General features: G+C 40.5%; 1 protein-coding gene across 3 annotated transcripts in view; it reads left to right on the top strand.

Annotated features, from left to right (window-relative positions):
• Nucleotides 1-17666, top strand: part of EPC1 (enhancer of polycomb homolog 1) — a 66378-nt gene that overhangs the window by 26745 nt on the left and 21967 nt on the right. For all 3 annotated transcript variants that reach the window (XM_041408347.1, XR_005952956.1, XR_005952957.1), the window contains 3 exons: nt 14829-14988; nt 17025-17170; nt 17256-17462. In XM_041408347.1, the coding sequence (XP_041264281.1) occupies nt 14889-14988; nt 17025-17170; nt 17256-17462 (453 nt within the window). In that variant the 5' untranslated portion in view covers nt 14829-14888. Of the gene's footprint in view, nt 1-14828; nt 14989-17024; nt 17171-17255; nt 17463-17666 lie in introns of those variants that run through there.

Raw genomic sequence — 17666 nt, 5'->3', positions numbered from 1 at the left:
GTCATGTAGCTAAAGTAGTCCTTGCACAGAAGGGATAGAATGAATTAATGACAGGTACAAATACCTCACAGCCTCTGGTAATTTGCATGGCCCCACGTGGTGAAAGAGGCAGGTAGCATGTCTGGCATAAGAATGTTTTCTGGAGTCCTCTTAACTTTGTTTCTGTGCTGACACATGAGCTGTATGCTCAGACTCGGTGTTTGAGAAGGGCTCAAAGCAGTCTCTGAAGTGTTTGTTGTGCCTAATATGTTTATATATTTTGTAGATGCATTTACGTATCCTGTGTAGACACATCACATCATGGATGTTCATACCACCGTACCTTGGTTCCCCTGCAGCCAGGACTGGCCCGTTGGGCAGCTGCACATGTGGTGGAAAACAGGCACCTCTGTTGGGACTGGAACAATGGATTTGCCTGATGCTCCTGGTACATGGCATTGGGCGGTCGTTCTGTCTCACTCAGACACTTGACTCTCACTGGGTGCACAGAGAGAATAACCATGTCACTTTAAATACACTGAGCTTGCAAGTATTAAGGAAATGCTTGTCCTTAGAGGAAACCTTTCCCATTGACTTGTGTTCTTCCTTTCCTACCCTCCTATGTATGACTTTACTTTGTTGCTGAGTGTTTATACTTGGAAAACAAGTTTGATCATAATTGCAGGTAGAAGGTCATGAGTATGAAATGCTGGTCTGTCCTGCATTTTTAAAGGCAGTCTAAAGAAACCTGGGGATTACAAAGCACAGTGAATAACTGGTGTCTGACTCATAGGAGTTTCTAATTCAAAATGTACATTACTGATCAGGAAACTTTTAAGCTGGTATTTTGTCTAAGCTTTTCAGCCTCATACAGGCCCCTGCTCTAAGCAGCATCTTTGCATTGATATACAGCAATGTTTATTCTAAGTCAAGCAAAGTGTTTAAATGTGCAGATTTACAAGCTGAAGACTGACATCTATAGCAGGAAATACATAGATTCAGTGGAAAGTTTAAGTTACTCAGTATTGCACCTGTCACTGTTGGAGAAGCACTTTCCCACCTTTGTGGCGTCAGACCTGAAACGCTGATCTGTTGGTGTTGCAAATGTGGAAGCTCAGTGTGTTTAGTTGAAAAGTATGGGTAGGTTTTGCTTGTATTTTCATGAAGGTACTTAGACAAAATGTAGTTGGTTAGAGCAATTCCAAGTAATTGCTAAGCAAATTTATTTTTTACGAGATGCCTTATGTAGTAAAACTTAATTATGTCTCTGCTGACATTTGTCCTTGTTGGGGTCTTGCTTCAATTTTCTCAAATGTCTTTATCAGCTCTCTTGATACTTTGCTGTCTTGGTACTTTAAAAAGCTCCTTTAAAGCTCCTTTTACTAAGTTACAAACTGCAATGCTTTTTTTTGTTTTTTTTTTTGCTTGTAACAAGAATTGTAATTTGGAGAAGTATGAGGTAGTAGTTTTGATACCATTGGCACTGACAAGTATTCAAAGACAAAGTTAGGTGTACTCTGCCATCCTGTGTGTGCTTATGCAGCTCACATTTCTGCTCAGCATTATATAGCAATTTATTTTCATTTTGTGATATGCAGAGGAGTCAAGTACTTTAAGGTATTGTGAAGTCTGCAAAAGGGCTTGTTTAACAGATTAGCTTTTAGTGGTGGCTGTGGTGCACTGTATGCTTTTTCTGCAGGCGTTTTCTTCCCCACAGCGCTGAAGTGGTTAATGTTGAAAAGGTTTGTTTGTTTATTTTTGAAATCATAAATAAGCTTGATAGTTTAAGACAATGCTCTGGAAGCTTCTTTACTTTGAATATTATGTGAGCTTTTTTTATGTGGAATGCATGTGTGACTGCTTAAAGGTGCTTAGATTGTTTAGGTTTTAAGGCACATTTCTTTTTCCTTATCTGACACAATGTGCTGAGCCTCAACTCATGAATGAATGAACTTAGAAAATGTTGATACTTGGTTTTCTTGTTAATCATTTTAATGTTTTTGTGTCCCCATATTGTATAATGTTCAGTTATAAATGCTGTTACTTTTTAATGTGAATGACTGCTTGAGGTAATGAAACTCTACAGAAGAGGTAGTTAAACCTGACAGGCATATGTTGTAAGTGAAGCAGTCTTAGGGAGGTACAGCTGGTTTAGTTTTGGGTGCTAGAATCTTGTGTAAACCCTATTCACTCACTGGTTTGTTTGTTTGGGGTTTTTTTAATTGCTATTTTTGGTTGAAGGGAAAGGTAAATAAACAAAATGTAAAGTTGCAAATGTGTTGAATTTCTTTCAAGCCTCTTTAACATTAAAGTTGAATAGAGCATACTGGCCTAAAAAGTTCATAGAGGAAAGAAATTATTGGCCTGCTAAACACAAAGACTGAAATTAGACTCCCAGCTTCCAATGCCTTGTGGGTCAGAGAGAGCAGCTGTGGAAGTATGGCTGTGGGCTTTGTGCTTTTCTACTCTCCTTGGTAATGATGCCCATGGGCTCCTTTTTGAGATGGTGCTAGGCAAAGTGGTACTCTGATAAGCTGCACACTTGTCTTGCAAGTGTCTAAAATGTTTCTGCTTTCTGTGAAGAGTTTGCTTACTAATGATGCCTGGCATTTAGGCTGCCCCAGCCACCCAGATTGGACGTTTGTTTATGTGAAGTCCTTGGGTAGTTGTGCAATTTGATGTTCAGAAGTGTGACAGTCAAGCTGTAGGTAATTGAGTTTTAGAGTTTTACTGCAAATTCCAAGGGGAAAAATCGTAGTTCTAGATTGGTAAAATTTTCAAGATCTGTTTTTAATACTTCTAAGAAAAATCCCAAACGAACTAGATCCTGTTCTTAGACTTGGTTTTTCTTTAGACTGTGATCATAGGTATATCTGGGAAACTGTTGATTTTTGCAGTTTGTGATGTGTACCCTGTGGAAGGGAATGTTTCTGAGCCCTTGGTAAACTTAGTGCTGGGGAGATAGGGACGCTGCTCAGACTCTGACAGCTTTGTTCCTTTGTCTTACCTGTCTCGATTGTACTGTGTGCTGCTGTCAGGTTGATTGGTGGATCCATATTGAAAGGTGTCTGAACTGCACAGGGAGAAGAGAGTTGGTTTAATGAAGGTCATTTGAAAACCTGGTCACAAGAACAAAGCCTGTGGAAGCAGTGATAGGCATACTTCTGTTAATAGTTTATGTAAAAAACTTTGAGAGAAATGTAAAAAAAATCACTCAGCTGAGTTGAATTCTTTCTAATTCTGCTGTCTGCTGAAATGTAGATTTTTGGCTTAGCCTTCAACTTCACTCAGTGCTATGTATAGTGTTTGGTGATGATTTCAAACTGGAACAGTTGAGGGTTATGTCTGGGTTGGAGCTCACAGCGCTGTGTGTATCTGCACATGGAAGAATGGTGTAACAGAATAGAAACTTGTGGCAAAGTTGGGTTACTATGTTGTTATTATTCAGATAACACTTAACAGTAGTATCAAGTCTCTGTAACTAATAAAAATGCTGGAATCCAGGTGTAAGCTTTTGCCATGCAAAATTATATGAGTTACAAAGTATTGCCATTGCACAGAAATGTTTTCAACGAGTAGCAAGATAGTTGCAGTGGTATCCTTTAACTTGGGAACTTGATACAATATGTAATCAACTGGTTAAATTAACTTGAAGTTCCACTTCAATAGTCCATATGAGAGGAGAATAATTTTGTCATAAAATTTTTGGCAGGCTGTTCTAAATGACATTATAGCTGAAAACTCTGGAAAGGAAAGGTTAAATTAAAAGAGCTGTTCTAATTCATTTGTAGACTGTATCCTGAAAGCTGTATTCTTTTGTACTGTATAAAAATGTCAGTTCACTTTGTGTTAGTCTGATTTCAGTGTAGAGGTCATGCCCTGGACATGTATTTACATAATACATTAAAAGCATTTTAATGTGTTCTTCAGAATCCTTATTTTAAGGGAAGATTACTTTGTTTGCTATAGATGACTGAAATAGTTTTCATTCATTGCAGTCTCAAATGAGCATACAGCTGGAACAGCAGGCTGAGGTAAGGAAGGGGCTCTTGGACAAACAATGCAGTTTAGTCTGGTGTGGCAAAGTTGTGTGAGACAGGCTGAGCTGGTTTAAATGTTTGTAGTGAGAAGAAGCAGTTCCAGTGTTTCCTGGATTTTCTCCTGGTCTTTGCATCACCTGTGAACTGATGAAGCTCATGAGAAGACTCGCCTGAGAGTAAGTTCCCTTCTCTCTGTGGTCTGTGGGTTACAGGCCTGCCTAGGCTGAGGAGTTCTTGAGAGCCAGAGTGGTTACAGGAGAATGGACGGGCATGGCCATTACCAACAGTGAGGAGATAGTTTAGTGCTTTTGCCAGTTTTCATCTTCTGCAATTCCTAAATGAAATACATTCAGAAGTACAGATCTTGGTATCAATTTGAAGCATGTTGTGCAGTGGCAATTTGGCAGGCAGACAAGCCTTTTTAGGTGGTCTGAATGGGACCTGTGCCTGGAAATACAGAGGTGCATTATGTTTGTGAACTATACTGCGTAATTAGTGTGTGTTAAGTACTTGAATTTTCCTGGTTCCTAGGTTGTGTATCTTATCCTCTCTGGCGTGTTTTGAGCCAGTCTCATTCATTTCTTCATCTCTGCCTGTCAGTTTTGCACAGTAGTTTAAAGCATGAAACTGATTTCAGTCTACTGGTAGCAGGATAACAAATAACTCTCCATTTCTTCTAGTGTTGTCATGAGCTCTAGCTAATGTTAGATTTCTGGGTCAAATGTCCTGTGTGCTCTCCACCTGTCTACCACCATTTACTGAACGAGAATACCAGGTGAAAATTTCCTCTAAGTTGTAAGTAATTTGCTGCTGTGAGTCCACAAATACAGATTGGAAGATGTCTTCCAGTGAAAGGACAGACTCCTTCCATGCCCTTAGAAATGTCTGATTTGAACATGGGGAAAATAGTTGACTACAATGCTCAAGGTGGTGTGGCTGATCTCATTTCTGACCAGTGTTCTAGAGAAAAGTCTAATAATTGTGAAGGGTTTTTTTATACTTTGTTGATTACAAACCCATGCATTTTAGCGGTAAATTAGATCCCACTTTGGCTGAGTAATTGCTGTTTAAACCGATGCAACTCATTTTAAGTTGGCATTTTTAGCAGAGATCTAATTATTACAGTGATTACAGTAGAAGAATCCTTCTTAACTGACTACTTAAGAGACTGACATCAGTTGATAAAAAGAAGTGACCTCCATAGTTTTGCTCCATGAAGGGCAGTTTTAGACTCTGCAGTAACAATGAGAACATTTTCTCTACCATGTAGAATGATTGAGGCCATTGAGAGATCTTGACAGAAAAGTGTCAGAAGGGAAGATGTAAAGCTGTGTGATCTGGGTGAATCTGCAGGCAGCTCTGATATGAGAAGGTGTTCACTGTGTGTCCATATATACTGAGTCATAATAGAAGGAGGACCACAATTGCTTGTGGGCCAGATGAGGGACAGAAATGATCTGCTGTCTGAGGACCCATCATAGGTAGTTAGAGCAAGGAAAGCTTTTTTGCTGACCCACCATTACTGTCCTGTTTTGATGAAGTGGGCTTCTTGTGGCCAGATTTAAACTATTGCTAACACTTACATGACACTTGAGTTCAAGAGGGTCAGAGCTGCAGTTATGCTTACCAAAAAAACTATTGCCTTGTCATAGTCAAAGGCCAGATCTATCAGCTGTTATTCAGGACCTGGGTTCTGGGTCTCAGTCAAGGATCACTGTAACTCAGGGACTGATCTTGTGCCAGAATACCCATTGAAGACTTCTGTGCATTGCAAGGCAGACTCAGATTGCCCTCATCAGTACAACCTCAGTCAGGTTTGGAACTTTTCAGCAGCAGGAGTTTGGAAACAAGTGCTGTAATAAACTTGTCAGATTGTCTTTGTTGTTTTGCAAGCAGTTAGGTGTGACTACCGAGTTTGGAAACAAGTGCTGTAATAAACTTGTCAGATTGTCTTTGTTTTGCAAGCAGTTAGGTGTGATTATGTGTGTGAGGAACTAAAGGCAGCAGTGGTATGTTACTGTGATAAGTGCTTCTGTAATGACCCGTGGAGCTGCTGTTCAGGAACAGCTAAGCAGTTTTGCTTTCAGTCATGCTATAAGCCACTAGAGCCACTTTCTGCCCTGAAGGTAAGAGTAATGCAAAGGAAGTATCTTTGAACAGTTTGCATTGATCTAAGATGTCTTTTGTGTTCTGGCTGTGCATTCTGTACATTTCCCTTGCGGCATTGTTGGTGCTTCCCTGGGTGAGCTTTCTCTGTTATGGTGGCGTTTAACTGCCCCTGAGCTCCACAGAAACATATTTCCAGTGCCTGAACTGGTTCTAGGAAGGGAGAAGGAATTATGTGACTACAGAATAAGGCATGGCATTAAATAAATACAGGCCTCTTTGTTTTGCACAAAATTTTCTAGTATTACTCTTCATGTTCCTCCTAATCTTGGATATAAATTGTTTGATTAGTAAGTTACAGGACAACTAAGATCTGATAACAGGAGGAGAAGGTGAAGAGAATGAGCCAGTTCTTACTCCTTTCTGTCTTCCCTGTGGACAGATTTATTGGCTTGAATCTGTAGACAAATTTTCTCTAGCTTCACTTGACCATCGCACTTCCAAGAGGCCTTCGTCCCTGACCCTGCAGGTTACTGAGATCCTTATATGGCTGAGAGATGCTATATGGATCCTGTAGGTCACTGAGCAAGCAGAGGTGGTGGTTGAAGAGTGTCTTGTGTGCACTAGGTCATAGAAATGCTTCAGCAGTCCCTGCTCTGTTTTGGAGTGAGTTAGCCTGCAAGGTTTTGGTCTGCAGCAGGGGCTCCAAGCAACTTGGCTGTGTTTTGCTCCACTGCCCTTCAACCAGTAAATATTGCTGATGTGAGAGCTTTCATAACCTCTGTGAATTTAGCAGTCAAAAATCTTTACCTTATAAGTCTGTAATCAGGTTGCTCCTGCCCCAGTTTACCACCTCTTGATGATGTGAACAGCTTCTGATTTTTTTTCAGCTCTTAATGTTTTCTTATTTGATCTTAATTACAGAGTAATGTGTTTGTGTTTCAGATGAGCTGCAATTTTCTTGGATTTTTTGTGTGTGTTTAGAAGTTCTTTTGGACCATAAGCTGCTAGGAGTTAAAATGTGTATTATAAGACAGGTCTAGGAGTTTGTATGGCCTTGATTTTTGTGTCAGCTGTAACCTGTTTCAGTGTAACTATTGGGAACCTAATGCTTCTTGCCAACTGTCTATGGAAACTGGTTCCCTTTCAGTCCTTACACCTTAAACACTGCCAGTGCAGTGAAGTGGTAGCTTTGGGAAAGCACTTCTTTCAGGAATGGATGTGAGAGGATTTTGCCCAGTCATACTGATGTAAATCAGCAGTTCTGCAGAGACCAGTAGATGGGCAGTGGTTTGCCTTAGTTCCCAGTGTGACACAGTCAGTTGTAGTGTGTTTCTGTATAGGTTTTGTTTCACAGGCAGAGATGTGATTCTGATCTGCACAGGCCTGAACTCAGTCCTGAGTGCTTTTCAGAAGTACCAGTATGTTTTAAAACTTTCTGCTCGTCCACCCCACCTTTTGCTTCCTCCACCAAAGACACCATTCCCTTGCTTAGGGTAGGCTTGGGGTATTGGGAGACTTTCTGGCCTTGAGAGCTGCCTCTTTTGGTAATTTCCATAAGCAAATGTGCCTTAAATTATTATTTCTAAGAGGTCGGAATTAATTGGAGAAATTATTTGAGGAAACAAACAATCCAGTTACAAAAAAGTGGATTTTTACTTTATTTCTTGAGAAGATGCACTCATTGCTACTGCAGTAACATTTTTTCAGTTGTCTTTTTAAAGGGATGATATGTATTCTGTCCCTTTGATTTGGTCAACGGTAATGACAGGTTATGTCACTTAGTCTTTTAATGCTGTGTGCTGTGGTTATCTTGCTTGGAATATGGTCTCCAGAGTGTACTGCACAGTAGATACTTTGTCAAAGAAACCTCTGTGTTCTCTGTAAGTGCCAGTTTTCTTTTAGAAACTGCAACTAACTTAAAATCCCACAGTCATGTTGCCAGAAATTTAAGAAGTATTACCAAAAAGTGAAAGAAGGCAAATACTGTTTGCTCACAGTTGCTGTGCTTCTGCTTGCAGGCAGGAGTGCCTGCTGGTAGTCAGGCTGAGCCACAATCACTGTATCCTTTCTTTTGTGTTCTAATTATTGTAATTCAGATTTTTGAATGTACTGTGCTAGAAATGCATCAAACATGCAAATACTGAACTTGTGACAAAGAATTAGCCCTATATCCTTGCATTATCATTTGAGAGAGGTCCTACTGCCCACCACAAAGCAGCACTTTCTGCAAGTTCTGGTTCCTTCAGTCTGTAGTGAGTGCTGCTCTGCTGTGTTTTCATTTCCCTCATGCCTCTGTTGCTGTCCACTTGCTTTACATTGTCCTTTCACGCTGTGATGTTTTGGAGCATGTGTGGTGATACTGGTGTGCTGTAAGAGTGGATACAAGGGATAAGCTTGCTATCCTGAAACTAACAGGAAGGAAGACCACAGAATGACAAATAGTGACAGTGCATAATTTTGCTTATGAAATCATACCATACTTTGTTATGTTCTGCATAGTCAGAAAAAGAGTTGTTGTTTTGGTGGGCTTTTCCTGTAATCCCTCTTAATTAGAGGAAAACTAAGGGAGGAGAGTGTTTATCAAGCTTTTGGTTATTTAAACAACTAACAGCATAGTCTGGTAAGTATTGGTGTTTTAACTGTCCAAATAATTTTCTGGACAGGAATACAGTGTGAAGAATAAGGTGCAGTTCATAGAGTAATGGAATATCCCGAGTTGGAAGGGATCCACAAGGATCATCAAGTCCAGCTCCTGACCCTGCACTGTACAAGCCCAACAGTCACACCATGTGCCCAAGAACTTCCTGAACTCTGTCAGGCTGGTTCTGTGACCACTTCCCAGGGGAGGCTGTTCTGGCTCAAGAGCCTTTTTCTAATAGCCAAGCTAAACCTCTCTTGACACAGCTTCCAGCTGTTCCTGAGGCTCTGTCACTTGTCACCAGAGAAAAGAGGTCAGTGCCTGCCCCTTGGTTCATGTTTCTGGCTGAGTGTTACAGAGTGATGAAGCTGTGCCTCTCCTAAGACACCCTCTGTCTCTGAGCTGAGTGCTCCGACCGCATCCTTTTTGTGTTGGGATTATCACACCGGATGGTGAGCCAGTACAGGGTGCTAACCTGATGGAAAACTAACTTGGGTGCTGGGAAGAGTGAGCAGAATTTTAGGGTTTTCTTGTGTGAACTCTTTAACTAAGGACACAAATTTGGCTGAGCATTAGTAAAAAGTAAAAGGAATGAAGGTGGAGGAACTGTACCATTGTTCTGAAATTACTGGATCAAATTAGCATTACAGCACTCCTAAAACTGTAATTACAGTAGTGTCCTATGTCAGGCAGAGAAAGCAACTGAAAATGAAAGGTTGTCTGGGTATAAGCACAGCTAATAGGTTGAAAATATTTAAATGTAAAAGTGCAAAGCAGTTTCAGGGAGAATAAACTCCCTTCAATAAGTACATGTTGTGAAATGGTATGTGTGAAAGATCTAAGGGAAGCAAGCTGGGACAGAAGTGGAAGAAATTTTGAAGCAGCCTGCTGTGGTGTTCAGCAATTCAGGCTGAGTGTCTTTGTAAAACAAATGCAGGTATTTCAGTGTTCTTTCTTAATGTACCCTTCTGATTGAAAGAAATATGACTACATTGAAAGTGGAAACTTGTTAATAGACACAAATAATATGTGAAAAACTCATATTTGTCTTAATGTACCCTTCTGATTGAAAGAAATATGACTACATTGAAAGTGGAAACTTTCTAATATGTGAAAAAATCATATTTACATGAAAGATACATCTTGAAAGAATGAACAAGGTGAGATCCATCTAGCAATGAAGGTGTAGAATAAGATGAGAATATTCTGTGAATGTTTGTAGTAAGAGGAAGTTTTTCTTGGTTGTACTTGATACTTGAGATGATTGAAATGTTTCATGAGTCTTAGTGGGGGGTTTTTGTCTTTGGTATTCATTTTAAAAAGACTTTAAATTTAGTGAAGCAGTTAAGCCAGTGCTGCTGCCACAGGGGATCATCTTTCTCTCTTCTGCGTTTCACCACTGCTTTGCATACACACATCCTGGCAGTTCAGGGAGCCAATTTTTCAGATGACTAATTGTTTCTAATTGTTTTCAAGGGGAAATAACAGGACAGTGATGGCTTTTTGTGGAATTGGTTCCCATAGCTGTCATCATAGATTCAGTCTGACATGAGGCTGTGGTAGTATGGAGAATGACAGCAAGGGGCACAAGACTGAACCTTGTGGTGGTGGCTGTTAGATAAGTTTCATTCTAACGTGACAAATTGTAGTCTTTGAGCTTGACTAACTGATCTAAAATTCATGCCAGGAATTTAAAGAAACAGTCTGGAATTTTACAGCTGTTTGAGAACTTCAGAGGGGCAGATGATCAAACAACAGAAAGTAAGACACTAAACCATGCTTTAAGAAAAAACAACAAAAAAACATAAAATCCCTCAAAAATCCCAACCCAAAACCTCATAACAGTCGATTGACTTTTGAAAAGGTGGAAGCTAGAGGGTTACAAACAAGTTATCTTACCCACAGTTCCTGGAGGAATATGGATAATGTAAGTTATTTGGCCCTGGAGATCACCTGGGAGATACTAATCTTTATGAACAGCTAATATGAGATTTTCAAGAACAAACCCCAGTTAACCTGGTTTTGTGGCAGGGCACAGGACCTGATGGATAGTGGTGTAAAAAAGGCTGTTTGATACTGCTCTGCTATGCAGTGAATGGAAGCAGTTGTGTAGTAGTAGAAATAAATCTGCTTGGAAAATGGTATCTAGAAATAGATGGACAAAATGAAAACATTCGTTGTATTTCCTAGGTGGTCTGTCTTTAAATGCCAGGTGATGTTTTCAGGAGTGGGACTATGGTATCTACATACAAATCTTCCTGTAACATGAAGAGCAGCTGGAAAGTTTGATTGGGATTTGAATTTAAAATAATTCTGACAAATTAATGAAACCACTATATTTTTAAAAGGAAAGCTATGGATTGTAATGAATGAGGTGTTGCATCTTGGTGGGAGTAATCAGCTGTGCAATCACAGTGGAGAACGACTGAAGAATAGAAACTGTAAGCTGTAGTGTGTTAGTTAATAGTAGATATTTAGCATGCTTTCTTGTTAAAAATTACTGCTTTCAGAGTTAACAATTGTACCTGACTTACATGTATTCCTATCGTGGTTTAGCATGGCTTGGTTTTTAGTTAAAGAGAAAGTCCATCGGTTACAGGAGTGTTTCTCTGTGAGGATTGCTAATGGCTTCCTGTAGACTTAACAAAACCAATCAGCTGTCTAGTTTTGAATGTTGACACCCTGTTAAACCACTTAAAGCTCAACATGCCTTTGTGAAATGACTTTTAAAAATGACCAAACCCCGGGAAATTCTCTTGCTTCGGGCCTTTGAGCAGGTAACGATGCTGGCCCAGGCTGCGGCACGGCTCGGCTGGGATTCTGCCGCCGCTGAGTTCCAGCCGGGCCAGCGGGCCAGGCCGGCTCTGCTCAGCTCCTGGGCCGAGCCGGGCTCCGCTCTGGCTGCCAGCCGCCAGGTCATGCTGCCAGTGCCACGGGAGAGTCTGTGGCTGAGAACGGAGGTGAGCCTGCAGCCCCACGGCTGGAACTGAGCGCAGCAGCACCGCGAAAGCGCCCTGCAGCCAGAGCGGCCGCTGCCCGGCGGAGACCACGTGGCTGTCCGCAGGCCCCGGTGAGATACCAGCTCTTTCTGGGTACGGATGAAACTTGCAGACATCAATCCTCTCTGGAGTGAGAGAAAAGGAAAGGGTGAAGACACATAAAGAGAAAAACATGGAGACACTGAGGCCAGTGAAGGAGGAGTCAAATCCCAGATGGGAGGAGAATGAGGAAATGCCTTAGTCTTGGGCTGAAATTCTCTTCTAAGGCTGTGGTAAAGACATAATTGGCACATCAGACTCTTTCGGGGTTTTTTTTCCCCTGTAACTCCTGGAATGCACTTGGGTGGATGTGACACTAACCACAGCCAAGAGCAGAGGCACCTGTGTTGAAGCAAGCAGATGTTGAAGTAGCTGTGATCCAGTGAGAAGCTTGAACAGAGAGAAATGAGAAAGATGAGAAACCTTGCCCCAGGGATAGAAGAAGAAAACCTCTGCTCTCAGAGATAATAGAAGAGAGGTTTTATTTCTATATTAGAACAGCTCATGGTTAAAGTTCCATCCTAATAAGCTGAGATGACCCATGGTCGTAGTTGTGGGAATTCTACCAAACCGTGGGAGGAACTTCACAATTGCAGATTTCTGGGTGGCTGCTATTCGTGAAAATTAAAATCATGGGAGAACTGTTTGTTGTGGAAAAGTCTCCATGGCATGGCAGGAGAGACTCCTTTCCCTAAGTGAACTGAAGAAAGATGATTTTAGAAGTGGTAAACTGACTGAAAATACCAGATTTTGAATCTTTGTGTTGTCAGTGGTAAAGGAAAGAAGAGTTGGGAGGAGGAGGTTTATCCTGATTCTTACTATTCTTCTTTTAGTTCTGTAAATAAAGTTTTGAGCCTGCTTTTGCCCATCTCCTAATCCTTATCTCACAGCAGAAAATGAGTAAATAATTCTAGTGAGTGTCCTGGTGTTGGGCCAGCACTCGACCCACCTCAGTTGCCAGGACTGAGAGAGATGTGCTGAGCCACCAGCTGAGATACTGAAGATGGGGGCAAAGTTGCTCTTGTGGATTTGTCCAAAAAAGTGAAAACTTTGATGCATGGAAGTGTGAGATGTAGTTGCCTTGTCTGCTTAGTTTCTTCTGTTTAGTGGAGTGTCCTTTTAGGTGAATTGAAATTGATATGGACAATTAACAAGCAAAATAACTTTTTTCAGTGGGGGAGATTTCATCCAATTGCTTTCCATGATATGTGGCACTGCTAAGACTCTCTGCTCACATACTGAGTATTTTTGTAATTGGGATGAAAGGCAAAACCATGATTTGTGCTTTTGTTTTAAGCATACTGTTAAGATTTCTTTAAATACAGAAAACTTTAACCTGTTAGTAAAGAACTGTAGGCTACTGGTACTTACTAGTTTTGTCCATGTCAGAGGTGGACATGGACACAACTAGTATGAGAAAGTGGACACAACAACAGAAATTGGAATCTTAATTTAGTGTATAGTATCCTTTTCTCTGAAATAAAGCTCTTTTTTTTGGTGTTTAGAAACACAAGCTGGGATAAATATACCATGGACCCTTAATATTATTATAATACCAGTAAGTGTTTGCTTAACTAAAAGAACATTGGCTGTTATTATCCATTTGGTGCAGAATCCTACTGGGCTATATGAAGATAAAGCTTAGTTCCCTGTTAGGCAACAAATTGAAGCTGTGTAATCCTGAAGAAACATTACAGTTTACAAAATATTGAGGTGTCTGACAGCAGTGGTTCAGTAAAAGGTAGAAAATAAATTAGTTTGTCCATACCCAGGAAGGAATGCTGCCACACCTCCTAGGTGATGTGTGTGTCTGGGCTTAACAAAAGCTGCAGGTCAAAACCAGTGCACTCAGAACCAGCTGCAAGTTCTTCTTGCAGCTCTGCTGTGCCTTGTTCTCATGATTGGTCTCGTTCCATGAAGAAGCTTTTTAACCAGGGGACAGATGTGAAATAATGTCTGTAGCTTGTGTGAAGATAGATTCAAATCCTGTGAATTCTTTTAGCAGAACTACATGTTAGAACACAGTTGAATTTCAGGCTGCATCAACCTTGCAGTTTACAATAAAGCCTATTTTATAGTCTTTATTATTTATCTTTTTCTTAAGTTTAGACAGAAGATCTTAATTGCCCTTATTGTACCAAAGTAATTAAATTGAAGTCAGACAGCCAGAGATTTAATAAGATCATATGCATAACCATCATACATTCAATGTTAAAACGAACTATCACTGTTGCCCTTCTGCTGCAGTTCCTGCTGTCAAATATTTCAGTGTTTTGAGTATTTCTCAGCATCTCACTGAGAGATGTATAGACATAACTATTGTAGCACTGGTTTACTGAGCACCTGGGGAGGAACAGAATAGAAACTCAGGAAACCAGCACTGCTAATGAGGAAAAAAATACCTTTCTGTATTGTTGATAAACCAGTTAAAGACTCATCTGTGTGGTTTCTCTTAGTAGCTGTATGAACCCTGCTGGTATTACTTGCTGTTTTGACCAGAACTATGGGAAAAATTGATTGCATTTTTACTGTTTTTTGATGGATTAGGAGAAGGAAAGGGAGGATAATGGGAAGCATTGCAATAAAATGAGAAAGTCTGCAGGAGTCATTCACTATGTAGAGGTCGTTGCTGTTCATTGGCAATGATGGCAAAGCCTCCTATGAGGTTTTCTGACATTACTGGGAATAAATGGCCTAGGCAACTACAGAATGCTACTGGAGTCAATATCTGTCTGCAACTACTTGTTGTAGTCTGTGTGTGTATCAGTCCAAGTGTCTGTCCAGGAAGGTGTCAGTGCGGGTTTGCGTGTCTCGGTGTGCCGGGAGCGCCGGCGGGGCTGGAGCAGTTGGGAAGCTGCGGGGCCAGGGGTGTGCAGGGGCACAGCGCCACCTGCCGGGAACCTCCGGCCCGGGCGGCGCGCTTCAGCCCCGGGCTTTGCAGAGAGATACACCGCCTTCAGCCTGAGCGCGGCTCAGGCCTGGAAATGCTTTCTCAGGTTTTCGTTTCGCTTTTTTTATTTACAGGAACATCATTTGCAGCGCGCTATCTCAGCACAGCAAGTCTATGGAGAGAAGAGGGATAACATGGTTATACCGGTTCCGGAAGCGGAAAGTAATATCGCGTACTATGAATCTATATATCCTGGAGAATTTAAAATGCCAAAGCAGCTGATTCACATACAGCGTAAGTAATTCATTCACTGAGGTCTGCATTGAGTCTGCTTACTCCAGACAGCAGTTGACAGAAGGAGAGGACCCAGTCTTAAGCTGTGCCAAGGGAAATGTAGGTTGGATGTTAGTAAAGTTTTTTACAGAAAGAGTGATAAAGTAGTAGAATTGTCTGCCCAGGGAGGTGCTAGAGTCACCGTCCCTGGATGTGTTTTAAAAAAGATTGGACATGGCACTCGGTGCCTTGGTTTAGTTGAAGTCCTAGGGCTTGGGTTGGACTTGATCTTGAAGGTCTCTTCCAAACTTGTGATTTTGTGAGAATTTAGTTTTGCTGGTAGTTAGGGCTTTGTTCATAAATGTCTGTTAAGCTCCCCTCAAGACTGATTTCTGAGAATTAATTTTTTCAACATATGGTTGAAAAAAAGTTGAAAACCACTACTTGCTAAAGAAATGTTTAATTCTTGCTCAGTAGTAACAGTTGGGAAGGAAATTTAGATTTGTTAGCAAGCACAGACACAATCTTCTTAAAGAGGAAAATACATAATGCATACCTAAGAACCAGAATACCTGTCCCTGGAGCATCTCTGGGATAAAATGGCAGTGGAGTGGATTGGGGAGGTACCCAGAAATAACAGTAGAAGTAGAAGTATTTACCTATGCCTGGTGCAAGTATTCTATGTCTAAAAGCAGATCAGGTTTTATATCACTGGTGACTTGCAAATTTGTTGTGGTTTTGTTTTTGTTGGAAGATAGCAGCTATTTGCTGTGGGTACGACCCATGTGAGCACCACATTACTTCAGATAACTTTGGAAAAAATTATGAAAAGTGCAGTTTGTTGCAGAATTCTATTGTATGGTGTAATGAGCAGAATTGAAAAAGTAGTATTTGTGCTATTTAAACATAACTCATGCCTAATTAACTTCAGTTAAATGCTAGACTTGTATGCCATTCTGAGCCTCAGTAATAGCTTAAAATATTTGAATTGTAGAATAGTGTGGGTTGGAAGGGGCCTTTAAAGATCACCTAGTTCCAAGCTCCCCACAATGAGGGGAGTTCAACTTTATCAAGTTGCTCAGAGCCTGGTCCAGCCTAACTGTGGGTGTTTGTATGGGCATCCACCAGTTTTCAGGCAACCTGTTCTAGTGTTTCACCTCCCTCATTGTAAAAAAAGTTCTTCCTTCCTACTAGCAGTCTTCCATGCTGATATTATTTTATTTTTATTTTCCTATCTGGCTGTTGTTACAACTGTAATGTGCAAATGTCAATTTGAAGCTGCACTGTATTCTAGCTATTTGTTAAAAATAGATACATGTTTTCACAAGTGCACTTGGAAAGAAATTTGTGTCTCTTATCAGCCACAGCAATTTGAATGAGGCATGAGAGCTAGGGAGTTATGTTTCGAATGCAGTGATGCATTTTTGTAGGATACTGCGGAAAACAGTTGTTTGCATTCTGCAAGACGTTACTTGTGTTTGGAGATGCTTTGCTACATAGGGTAGATCATGCTGGGCCAGTGTAGCCTGACTCGTCTACATCACAAAATTCATTGATGAAAATATGTTAAGATCATTGTCTTATATGTTAAAATATGTTAAGATCATAAATATGTTAAGATCACAGTCTGCACATGCTTTGCTAGAGTACCTTTTTTTGCTAGGAGTACCTTTGATGTATGTTTGGGCTGAAATCTGAACTGCTGATCATACAATACATAAAGCTCCAGAATGCTTGGCAGCATTGAAGATTTTAATGAATCTAAAAATGTCTTCTTGAAGCAGGGAGGCAGTAAGCTGTTAGTTGGTTTGACCACTAAAAAGTTTTCATTGGTTAACAAAACTATAACAGGTAGATGTCAACTTTTATGCCTAATTTTTAACAGGGTCATTTTTATCAAGAAACAAACCTCAATGTTTACATCCATGTGGAAGTAGCATTATTACAACATTCAAACAAATGATTGTAGCTTTCTCTTGAGAAGTGTGGTGTGTGCTGTGGGCACTATTAGAACAATAGATTTTTGTAGTAAAACTAACCTTCACTGTATCATTTAGCTTTTAGTTTGGATGCTGAGCAGCCAGATTATGACTTGGATTCGGAAGATGAGATCTTCGTGAATAAGTTGAAGAAGCGAATGGACATCTCTGCTTTGCAATTTGAGGAGATGATAGACAGACTAGAAAAGGGCAGCGGTCAGCAGGTACAGTGGTACTTCGAATAAAGCATTTGAAACACACACTGTATGTATTGCTGTATGAAAGTGACATGCTGGGTTTTACATTTAGCCAGTCAGCCTGCAAGAGGCCAAGCTGCTGCTGAAGGAAGATGATGAATTGATCAGAGAAGTGTACGAGTACTGGATTAAAAAGAGGAAAAATTGTCGAGGTCCTTCACTTATTCCAGCAGTGAAGCAGGAAAAACGAGATGGCTCCAGCACAAATGACCCTTACGTTGCTTTTAGAAGACGAACGGAAAAAATGCAGACACGAAAAGTAAGTGTATCGGTGCCTTTCTCAGCTGTTTTTTCTTTTCATTCTCCCTCTTTCCAAAGTTGCTTATTTCAAGAAAAAATTTATGACATAATAAATAATTGAATGTTCTATTTTTAATTTGCAAGGGCAAAACCCATAAAACGGCTTTAGTTGCACTATTGAATGAAAGTTCATGTTCACTTTTTCACTAAATTTACTGTTAAA

This window comes from Onychostruthus taczanowskii, unplaced genomic scaffold (assembly GCF_017590055.1).
Source record: "Onychostruthus taczanowskii isolate IOZ18803 unplaced genomic scaffold, ASM1759005v1 scaffold3, whole genome shotgun sequence".
Classification (NCBI taxonomy): Eukaryota; Metazoa; Chordata; class Aves; order Passeriformes; family Passeridae; genus Onychostruthus; species Onychostruthus taczanowskii.
The sequence above is the reverse complement of the archived record's forward strand: the minus strand, read 5'-3'. Positions and strand labels throughout refer to the sequence as shown.